Consider the following 12728-nt stretch of genomic DNA (forward strand, 5'->3'; position numbering starts at 1 on the left):
TTAAATATTTTTAGTGAAAACGAGACAAAAATACTAAGATTTTTTTTCTTGAAAATAATTTTTTGCAGTGTAAGAGATTCATTTTTTGCAGTGCGCATCGAGCCGAGCTTCGCATCGTGCCTAACAACGCCCTTCAGCTGTAGTTTTCTCCATAATACAGCATGGCCTTGTACCTTATTGCTAATGTATAAAATGATATAGTTTGAGAACATGTTTGCAGAAGAAAAATATACCTGTGGATGTCAAAGCTTTCACCAGACTCAGCATGGGTTTTCAGATTGTTCAATAATGTGTCTGTTGCTGTCTTGATGAGGGGAACCATCTGAAAGAAAATGAACAACATGACTGACAGATTTTAGCATCAGCAACTATCTAACCACTAAACCGATGTTACATTTAAACCAAGGGTGTTTAAAGGGTAGTTGACTAGTGTGAGCACCTTTTGTTACTTCTTCTTAAGTTATATTTTTTGTCCATTTCTGCCTTTTATTTAACAGTGAGTAAGGAGAAGACAAGAAAGTACAGGGAGGAGAGAGGGGTATGGGATCTGCAAATGACCACGAACCGAGAATCGAACTCGGGTCGCCGAAAGTGCGAAAGCACTACATGTCGGAATGCTGCCTACTACACCATCGGCTCCGACCTCTTGTTACTTCTTTTTGTTATGGTGCATTGCTCTATATGGTTACTTTACTTCATGTATGAGGTTGTGATTCGCACTCAAATACTGTATTAGTTTTTTTTATTAATTAAGCAAAGTAATGAATGACGATGTCAAGTCAATAGGCTAACACACTGAAGAAGGCATTAGGCTAAAACATCTCGGTAACACTTTACTTGAAGGGGTGTTCATTAGACTGACATGACACCTTCATAATCATGACATGACATGTCATTTTTAATGCAAAGATGACATTGGTTGAGATGTCTTTGTCATGACAACTTGACATAATTAAGACAACATAACTGACAACTTTTTACTAGTGATATAAAATTGAATTTGTCATTAAGTGTTAATACTCTGTCAAATAGTTTTATAACAACATTCTTCAGTTCAAAATGTTTTAATTGAGGAATAAAATCAATAATCAATTAATATGGGTAATAATAATAATAATTAAAATGTCTAAAATTATATTTTATTGTATTTAGAGACCGATTTACCTAAAATTAAATGAAAACAGCACAATAATGAATAAAGCCATGCAGCGTTGGGTCCATATTGCTGGAAAAACAGTTAATTACATTAAATTAATGAAATGTTTTGTTAGTTTTTTCTTCTATGTCAGAACATTTTGATTTCAGAGGAAGAACAAGTTCTGTTGTCACTTTTTTATGTGTTGTGCATATACATAAAGTTAAGTATACTCTTTTGACGTGTCTGTTGCATTTTGTTAAGGTATTTAAAATTATTTGACATAGTATTAACACTTTAAATCTAATGTTAACCCCTAAAGCTAGGTAGATTTTTAAGTTTGATAATAATCTGCTATGTTTATGACAGATTTATTACAAGTTATGATGTATTGGTTTATGTCAATTTGTCATAACAAAGACATATCAAACAATGTCATCTTTGCATTAAAATTTACAAAATTGAACAAATGACACTTAATGACAGTTGTCATAAATGTGCATAAAATCTCCTTCATGTCATGTGTCATGTCATGATTATGAAGGTGTCATGTCATTCTTATGAACACTCCTTCAAATAAAGTGTTACCAACATCTGTGTTCTGTCCTCCTATGTAAAATAAAATAACTTTTTTTTTTAATACAGTATTTGAGTGTGAATCATGACCTCATACATGACTAGCAGTGTACAATAAAAGATATGACAAGAAGACCAGAGAGACACAAAGCACTTGAGATTTACTATATACAAGATTCTGAGAACTGCACTGCTTTACACCTGCAGTGTCTCTTCCTCTCTATCTCTTTGAGATGAGAGCTTGTCCACTCTCTCTTCAATACTGGGGCTTTTCTCCCCGACACCCATGACTGCAGCTATGATAAGCTAGCGGCTTCAATGAGACCTATTGATTTCAGAGATATGGTCTGCTTAAGAGCAAAGACAGAGAAAGATGAGTATATGCTCAGGCTATTCTGTCCAGCTCTGCAAAATCTTAAGCTGAAATGATTGATGAAGAGCTGGTGATCAGCATTCAATAAACCTGATCAATCTCACGAAATCATCTCTGACTCTGTTGAAAAACACCAAATTACACCAATCTGTATTTACATGGTTACCGATTCGGCTTTAACCAAATACACTAACTACATGTAGTTGAAGGAATGGTTTACTCAAAAAAATCTTAATTAATTTTCCTTCATTCTAAAACAGTATTAATTCATTTCAGTGATTCAGTGAAGTGTTTGCTTGCATCTCGTGGCATTCATACACCACCAGACAAACTTTGGATGCACATTTATATTTTTGGCAGACATTTTCATCTAAAGCATCACGTGCATTTAACCCCTTCAGACCCTTAGTCCATGGGAATGGACATCACGTTTTGTGGTTCAAACCAATAAATATGAATGCTTTTACGGATTGGTTGATCATGGACCAATCAAAATAAAGCACACTGAAAAAATCGGTAACTTGAAGGGTGTTCATAAGAATGACATGACACCTTTATAATCATGACATGGCACGTATCATGAACATGAAAGCAATTTTATGCACATTTATGACAACTGTCATTAAAGGAATATTCAATTTTCTTAAAAGAAAAATTCAGATAATTTACTCACCACCATGTCATCCAAAATGTTGATGTCTTTGTTCAGTCGGGAAGAAATTATGTTTTTGGAGGAAAACATTGCAGGATTTTTCTAATTTTAATGGACTTTAGTAAACACCAACAATGAACACTTAACTCAACACGTGGCAGTTTTTTTCGGCGGAGTTTCAAAGGACTGTAAACAATCCCAAACGAGGCATAAGGGTCTTATCTAGCAAAACGATTGTCATTTTTGACATGAAAAATAACAAATATACACTTTTAAACCACAACTTCTCATCTAGATGCGCCAGGTGACCCCACGCAATACGTCATGACGTCAAGAGGTCACAGAAGATGAACGCGAAACTCCGCCCCAGTGTTTTCAAGTGTGTTGAAAGAGGACCATTCCTACGTTGTTGTATGTCAACTGATACTAATTAATGTCTTTATGTCAGTTTATTGTTTACAATGGTCCGCAAATGTGCATTTTATATATGTAACACGTGACCTCCCTACGTCACTACGCATTTACGTTAGGTCGCGCTGGACCGGTTGTGGTTTAAAAGAGCATTTTTTTTTCTTGTCAAAAATGACAATCGTTTTGCTAGATAAGACCCTTATGCCTCGTTTGGGATTGTTTATAGTCCTTTGAAACACTGTTGAAAAAACTGTTACGTGTTGAGTTAAGTGTTAATTGTTGGGCTCTATTAAAGTCCATTAAAATGAGAAAAATCCTGCAATGTTTTCCTCAAAAAACATAATTTCTTCTCGACTGAACAAAGAAAGACATCAACATTTTGGATGACATGGTGGTGAGTAAATTATCTGGATTTTTCTTTTAAGAAAATGAAACATTCCTTTAAGTGTCATTTGTTCAATTATGTCATTTTGAATGCAAAGATCACATTGTTTGAGATGTCTGTGTTATGACAACTTGACCTAAACCAATACATCATAACTTATCATAAATCTGTCATAAACAGGACATAGCAGAATAACAAATGTCAAACTTAAGAAACTATCTAGCTTCATGGGTTAACATTAAATTCAACTGTCATTTAATTAAGCAATATTACGGAGCCCTTCTGGTCACCCCCTGGATAAAAAAAACAATCCGTGATCACGGTTTTGTAATTCGTCCCCTCAGTTTATAAACCGTACTCACGGATTATTAAACTGTTCCCTCAGTTTTACAAACCGTGCACTCGGATTAATAAACCGTACGCACGAGTTAACAATCCGTGCTCTTGGATTTGTGGTCCGTGCCCTCGGTTTTTGCAGTCCGTACACACGAAGTTGTGGACCGGGCGCGCGCTTTTGCGGTCTGTTCTCGCGGTTTTGCTGGCTGGATTTGTGGCCCCTCCCTCATTTTAGAAGTCGCTATTCATTCTTTCCAGGTTTCCTGTTGATGTTTGATATTTTCGGAAATTAATAAAGTTTAAACCGTGTTAAGCTGTTTTATACGTTCCTAACTGGAAACGTGCTTTAATATTTACGAAATATTTTAATCGGATGCTACAGTAAACAGATATCTTTGTGTAAAATTAACATATGTTATTTAGATTTATTCATCAAATAAAATAAATATTTAACTAACAAATGATTTCTACATATCCTTAATATTTTAATCAATATATTTGAGAATGCCACACTTAGGCTTGCTATATATTTTCGTTTTTAATTGCTCATTTCAAATTCATATTTTATGTATTTAACATCAGCTTATTAGGTAAGATAAAAAAATTATTAAGAGCTGCACAATGATATACATATAAGTTTTATATACATTTAATTCTTAATTATTGTAAATCAATATTATTATATCTGATTATCAATATATTTGAGAATTTCACACTTAAATATTTACACGTTTTAAAACTTATAATAATAATTGCTCATTTAAAATTCATATTTTATGTATTTAACATCAACATAACATCGACAATCAAACATTTTTACATTGTAGCCTATTATTTGAGTAAATATAGGCAAACAAAGTAGATAAGGTGTTAATTTAAAAATCAACAAAGCAAACGGGTTTTATTCAGCAGCAGATTAAATTGCGTCTTTTGCAGACAATAAACATCTCCGAATCTCCTCAAAAATCCTGGTAAGTGTGGAGTATGAGTAATTACATTTACAATATAGGTGCAGGATTCTGCTGATCCACCTGTCTGGAATTAAGAAGTGATTCTGCAACCTCTCAGAGTTTATTCAGCTCATTGTATTTGTAACATGTACTGTTTGGCATTTTTGGAGTTTCATGATGACTGTAGAGTTATGTCATGTGTAAATAAATGTTCAATAAAATAATTGTGTAAATTGCTTTGTTCATCGTTCATAAAGGATGGTATGAAATAAATTAACTTTACATTAAGTAAATTCAACTAATTTTTTATTTAAATAAAATTAATAAAAAACAGCTACATCTACTTAACATTTGCAATTACTTATTTTTACTCAATTTTATTTTTAATAGGAAATCAATTTAATTATTGTTAATACCAGATTTAAAGCTTTCAAATTTACTCAGTATTTGTAAGTATAAAATGTTTTACCAAAACTTGAATAAATCATAGTAAATGTTTTACAGAGTGTGGCTCATATACCCGCTCATTGTGCATTAAAAATATGACCAGAAATTGATTCTTTTACACACATTTCAAAGAGCACAGCTATTTTAACACTTTGGTGACCTAAATAAATACGTACAATACAAATAGTCACGATTATTCTAGCAGTATTTGCACAGAAAGCTGTTACCCAGTTAATATAACAGTATAACTTCGAGTATTCAGATAAAAAAACTTTACGCAAGGACAAAGACAATATTTAATTAACAAAGTACAAATTTTAAGTTTAAATATTAATAAATTCCAAACTTATCTGGATTTTTTAAAGAGTTTCTCAGATGTTTGTCATCCCAGAAGTTTCCTTTGATGATTATTTTCTCATTGATCCTTAAATTAACATGTGATCTACTTAATTTCTAACTACTTTTTTGCTTACACTAGCTCAGATAATAAACATAGTGTAAAAATGTTTCACCAAAAAATTAAGTAAATCATAATAAAAGTTTGGCATGAAGTTGATGTTAAATGCAAATAATATTGATTTACAATAATTAAGAATTATAGGTATATAAAACTTATATGTTTATAATTGTGCAGCTCTTAATAATCTTTTAATCTTACCTAATAAGTTGATGTTAAATACATAAAATATGAATTTGAAATGAGCAATTAAAAACGAAAATATATAGCAAGCCTAAGTATATTGATTAAAATATATAGGATATGTAGAAATCATTTGTTAGTTAAATACTTACTTTATTTGATGAATAAATATAAACAACATGTTAATTTTACACAAAGATATCTGTTTACTGTAGCATCCGATTAAAATATTTCGTAAATATTAAAGCACGTTTCCAGTTAGGAACGTATAGTTAGGAACACGGTTTAACCCTTTATGGGGCAAGTGACCATATTTAGTCACTTCCGCACATATTCAAAGTGCCCTCCACCTGCCTTCATTTGAAGTAATAGAGTCATGTAGTTTTCTCTCAGCCAAAGGTGAAAAATATTGTTACATTTTTTTAAAGAATGTCCCGTAACATCCCCCATTAGCTTTCTGAGGTTAAAAATTAAAATTTCCAAAGATTTCAATGAGTGCCCTATAAAGGGCTAAACTTTATTAATTTCCGAAAATATCAAACACCAACAGGAAACCTGGAAAGAATGAATAGCGATTTCCAAAATGAGGGAGGGGCCACAAATCCAGCCAGCAAAACCGCGAGAACAGACCGCAAAAGCGCGCGCACGGCCCATAAATTCGTGGGTACGGATTGCAAAAACCGATGGTACGGTCCACAAATCTAAGAGCACGGATTGTTAACTCGTGCGTACGGTTTATTAATCCGAGTGCACGGTTTGTAAAACTGAGGGAACTGTTTAATAATCCGTGAGTACGGTTTATAAACTGAGGGGACGAATTACAAAACCGTGATCACGGATTGTTTTCTTTTTTCCAGGGGGTGACCAGAAGGGCTCCGTACAATATCGCTCGAGTAGGAGTGTGATGTAGCTCTGTATCATCACGGCTGTGATTAGGCCAGCGGCCTCGTGCCGGGGGCAGTCACGGCCGTGATGATATAGAGCTGTGTCGCACAACTCCGAGAGCGATATTGCTTTTATACAACAGTTCGACGGCACACGTTTGAAAAACGAAAACTAGAAAACAACAACGGAGTTATTTTAAAAGCCTCTTTGTTTGAGAACTACTTCTTCCGCCACGGATTTGAGGGCGGCCAGAATGACAGGTAAAACTTTCGGCTGCTTTGAAGCTCATAACAACTCAATGGACGGAAAAGCCGTTACTTTATATTACCGTTTCGTGGTCACAAAGTGTAGTTTTAAGATTAGTTCAGTCGAGAATGTATCTGTATTATATTTAAATCTGCAGTCGATTAGTAAAGATAGCGCCTGTTTGAACGTTTGCTTAGTGAGATTCGGTACAAATGAGAACCAAAGCATGAGCGGACATCAGTGTTCACTCGCCCCGCTGACCACCGCCCTCTCTGGGCTACATATCTGAAAGGTATTCCCTGGCTCTCCTGTTGGCCTTGTTTGTTTATGATCGTCAAAATGAGATCAAATCAGCAGTATTTGGTGTCATGATCAAACTTGTACTTGTTTTTTTATTCATATTTAGTGTATTTTGTGTTGTTATTGTTTTGGCGCGAGGTAAAAGTTAATAAAACTATACTTGTGAAACGTTACTATTGCTTTCTCATTTATTCTTAACGCGATACGAGCACTCGATTATTATTAAACTTTGTTCTTGTCAGTACTATACAAAACGGTTTTTTATAAGTGTCAGAGAGATGTTTTTGCATGCTGCTTATAAATATACCAGTGGCGATATCTCATAACATGTTTTAATAGTCAGGTCACGATAAAGTAAATGATCAAAGTCCACATTTAAAAGCTGCGGTGCTTACCTGCAGTTCCACAGTGTTTTCGCGTTCTGATAAAAGATATAGCTCCAGAAAAAAACGAGTGTTTATATTCCTCTTTCCAAGTGTTAAGCGTCCACACGATGTGACAAGACATTTCTCCCATTAACTTTAACGTAACATCCAAGAGCGCTGATCTTTGAAGGAATAATAACTTCCGATTGGGGATTCACAGACTGATTTATGAGCTAGTAAACTAATGAGACACACACACGGAGAGTGATTCACACAGCGCGTCTGTGTTTTTCCATTCAGAGATGAGCCTGCTTAGGACCTCCATTCACTAGGTGGCGGAATAATACGAAAGGTGAAGCGGCTACAGTGCCGTTATCAGTACAATATCGTATAGCTCTTAGCCAATCAGATTCGAGAACCAGAAAGAACTGTTGTATAAATGTTGTTAAGTGTTAATTCTCTGTCAAATAGTTTCATAACAGCATCATGAATATTTTTCTTGACCACAACTTCAGTGGTAAAAATTTAACTTGTCATTATAATGTCAATAAGTGTTAATACTATGGCAAATCATTTTAAATACCTTTACAAACTGCAACAGACACGTCAAAATATTATACTTAACTTTACGTGTGTGCACAATACATTAAAAAAAACAGACAACTAACAGAACTTGTTCTTCCTCACACAGAGGATTCTGAAATTTTCTGACATAAAAGAAAAAAACTAACAAAACATTTAATTGATTTAATACAATTAACTCTTTTTGCAGCAAAATGGACCCAACGCTGCATGACTTAAACCATTATTGTACTATTTTCATTTAATTTTAGAGATTTTATTGTCTACAAATGCAATAAAATATAATTTTATCAATTTTATTAATCATTATTATTATTATTATTTGATGATTGATTTTATTTAAACTTTATGAAATGAAGAATATTCATGGTGCGTTTATAAAACTATTTGACAGAGTATTAACACTTAATGACATTTTAATGACATTCAATTTGTATCACAGGTGAAAAGTGGTCACTTATGTTGTCTTGGTAATGTCAAGTTGTCATGACAAGTTATGATGTATTAGTTAATATCAAGTTGTCATAACAAAGACATATCAAACAATGTCATCTTTGCATTAAAAATGACATAATTAACAAATTACACTAAATGACAGTTGTCATAAACGTGCATAAAAATCTCCTTCATGTTCATGGCACGTGTCATGTCATGATTATGATGGTGTCATGTCAGTCTTATGAACCCCCCTTCAAGTAAAGTGTTACCAAAAAATCAGGTCTGAATGAATTAAACATTATTATCAGTATCTGAGAATCCAACCCATGACCTATACTTTACGCTGCTAATGCTCTAACAGTTGAGCAACAGGAATGTATAGGCTTATGATTAAAATGTTTTGTAGGAGTGTCTACATTTAACATTTTAATGATGTCCAAGTACCCAGCATACATAAGCAGCTTAAAAGTGCTCTTCTTGCTGTGGAAGACAGGTTGTTGTTCTTTGTTGGAAAAGCATTTGTGTTTAAACATAATGAGATAAGTTAAAAAAAGTTAACATTCTGTAGTTTTGCCTTATATTCATCTTACAGATTTCTTGTCTCTACAGCAAACAGAGCAGTTTTGTCTTTACTGTCCCAATACTTATGGAGGGCACTTTATATAAAACACAGTAAATCTTCCCAAAATACATTTTATGAATTTGGTTACAATGCTCACAATGTGCAAACTATAACATAGGCAAAGGACGTCTACTTTGTGCTTCAAACAAGTAGCTCTCGATTTCCCAATAAACTTGAGATTTTCATGCTGGATTCATTTTAAACTTATGGGTCTTTAGGAAACTTAACCCTTGTAGTCTAACTTAATTGCAACTACTTCATCTAACCAAAACCCTAGTTATACAAAACATACAGTATTCACCTTAGATAGGTCAGGAGATATGATGCGAGTTACCTGGAACAAATTACATCTTGGTGAGGCTTAGAAATAAAATAAGATAAATAGACGTGTGTGTGCATTTGTGTCTGTTTACGCATATTGACTTAGGCAGGCAGATGAAGATGACTAGAAAAGCTCATGAAGTACGACAGGAGCGGTGTCCTTCTGATGCTACACCACAGCTAATGAAAATCAATACCAGCAACATGCACGTGTGCCTGCACTGCACATACACACATAAGTTGGGGTTCGGTTACACTTTCAACACTGGAAAAGTGAATTTCAAACCAGCTTTAATTTCCCATATAACCCTTCGCCAGAAGCAGCTAGTATTTAACGGCATAACATCTCACGTGTTTGAGAAAAAGCAGGCGATACTTCGGCTTTTACAATTCAATCATACCAGTTCTGTTGACTGTAATTAGGTTAATGAACACTGTTTGGGATACAGCACACGGGTTTGAGTACACTGTAAAGACATTTATGAGCTTATTAGAGGTTTGCGTTTCTGCAACTGTGCAAAATTTCTTTTCCACAAATGTGGAATAGAGACAAATGATTTCTCATGCATGATGTCACACCATGCCAAAATTAGCTTTGGGTGAATGTCACTCCCGTGTTATGAGTATTTCAGACGTGTGTGTGTGCGTATATTTCCGGATATTTCTGATGGACATGTTTACCATTGCAGCCTTACAAGGGAAATTATTTCTGTAATGCATATGCCGGTGCATAGGCAAACATAAATATTGTTCATTACAGTTGTGGCCAAATTTAATGACTACTTCAGATATTTTTCAAATACACTATTTCTGAAAACACGGATAAAAGTATCTGTCAAATGCATACATGGAAATGTGTCCAAAGTGACTTACGGTGCAATGAAGGTATATATATATTTATTACAAGCACTTAAACCAAGAAACCAAGAAACAAAAACCAAGAAACAAAATGTATGGCCTTATATTATATTCTAAAATGCTTAAAATTAATACTTAAAAAACAAATATATATATACACTGTAAAAAAATTGCTGTAATTTTGCAGCTGGTTGCCAGTAACTTACTGTAGAAGATAAAGTCTAAAAATGTTTCATGTTCATTTAACTTTGAACAAAATGTTGCCAGTAAATAACATAAATGTAAAATCTACAGTAAGTTACTGGCAGCTAGTTGCCAGTAATACCCAGTAATACTGTAATATATATATATATATATATATATATATATATATATATATATATATATATATATATATATATATATATATATATATATATATATATATATATATATATTGTGGCTATATATAAATCAGCAAGTACATTGTCAGAAATTTTTGAGGTACAAAAATCGTCAATGGGTTGGTACCCTTAAAACTGTCCTAATATGTAGGCTACCATTCACTGTATAGGTACAGATACAACATGTACCTTTTGAGGTACCAGTATGTTTTTTTTTAGTACCAATAAGCACCCTTTAGGTAAAAAGATGTGCTTTCTGAAAAGGTACCTCCTCGGTAACAGCTTTGTATTTTTATTTTTGTGCAGGCTACACAGCATACATAAGTAACTTCTCTATAAAAAATATCCAGAATGCAACACATGGTTTAAATTAGTTGAAAGAAATAGTTCACCCAAAAATGAAAATTCTGTCATTTGCTCACCCTCATGTTTTTCTAAACCGCTATAAATGTCAAAGTAAGATGTCTGTACTCAAGCAGGAAGCAGGAGCACCATTGACTTCCATAGAAAAAAAACACGATGGAAGTGAATGGTGCTCCAAAAGTGATTGGTTATAAACATTGTTCAATTCAGTGGCGGCTCGTGACTGCTCTTCCGAAATTCCAAATTCTTTGAATTCCAAATTCAAAACATGTGTTCGGGGTGTCATGTGTGTTGCTTGTGTTTTCAAAATATGTGTTTGTTGCGTCATGTTAACCATGTGCATCACGTGTTTTGTTAAAATAAGTGCCTCCTGCAGACGCGTCAAAACCGTTTATAATAAAAGAGACGCTCACGTTCACAAAAAACACGCAAGATAATCCCTTAACAGTAAACTCTGATTACGCATGAGATTATGCGAGTATCTGGCAAACGGGAGCGTCTCTTTTATCATAAACCCTTTAGACGCTTCTGCAGCAGGCACTTATTTTGACAAGACACGTGATGCACATATCTTCACTCGACGCGCCGAACACATATTTTAAAATTACGAAACACACACATGATGGGCTACATACAAGTTGTGACGAACTTTGCATTGTGCGCCCTCGAAAAAAGAAGTCACCGGCCGCCACTGGTTCAACATACTTTCTTTTGTGTTCAGCAAAACTTTTACTTTTACCACATTTGCTTCAAATGCATAAGCACAAAGTGGGTACCACAATAGTTTTAACGTCGACAATGTTTTGGAGGACATCAGCATCATTTGTCACTGACTTGTATCATATCCTAAAAGTAATTTTCCTAACAACAAAAAGTCAACTTTGGAACATCGACAACATAATGTAAAGCAGGACTTGTTTAATCTTATTCAATCGTTCAATATACTAGAAAATGAAAAAGCAGTCACATGAGACACAGGGAACGACTGAGAATCAATCTATGATGTTCTATGATGTGAGATCTGATGACTGGCACTTCACAACACATTAGCCGAAAGGATGAAAGAGCAATTAACTGCTGTCATTCAAGACCACCCAATCACAACACAACTATTGTATTTCTCAGCCAATCACAGCCTGTCAGACTGTCCAAACATGCATCCATCTTTCTTCTCAGTAATGTCACGTGAAGTCTGTCTCTTTCCCAAAAAGTAAATAGCTGCACTCATTTATCAGGGTTTGACGTACTGTAGACACGCTCTTAAAAATAAGTTTAAAATGTTCTTCACACAGTGATGCCAAAGAACATTTTTGAATTATTCAGTCAAAGGTTTCTTAAAAGAACCATTTCTTTCATACCTTTTTAAAGAAACTGGTTCATATATAAAAAGCACCTTCATTCGAGTGTAGACATTTCGATCTCATCATTCTATCGTCTGTCTGTTCCTCTGACTGCTCCGT

General features: G+C 34.2%; 1 protein-coding gene across 3 annotated transcripts in view; it reads right to left on the reverse strand.

Moving 5' to 3' along the window:
- tbxas1 (thromboxane A synthase 1 (platelet)) overlaps positions 1 to 12728 on the reverse strand; it is an 87372-nt gene that overhangs the window by 26664 nt on the left and 47980 nt on the right. For all 3 annotated transcript variants that reach the window (XM_055174205.2, XM_055174203.2, XM_055174204.2), the window contains one exon: positions 234 to 322. In XM_055174205.2, coding sequence (XP_055030180.2) covers positions 234 to 322 — 89 coding nt within the window. The remainder of the gene's footprint in view (positions 1 to 233; positions 323 to 12728) is intronic.

Source organism: Misgurnus anguillicaudatus, chromosome 15 (genome assembly GCF_027580225.2).
Source record: "Misgurnus anguillicaudatus chromosome 15, ASM2758022v2, whole genome shotgun sequence".
Lineage (NCBI taxonomy): Eukaryota > Metazoa > Chordata > Actinopteri > Cypriniformes > Cobitidae > Misgurnus > Misgurnus anguillicaudatus.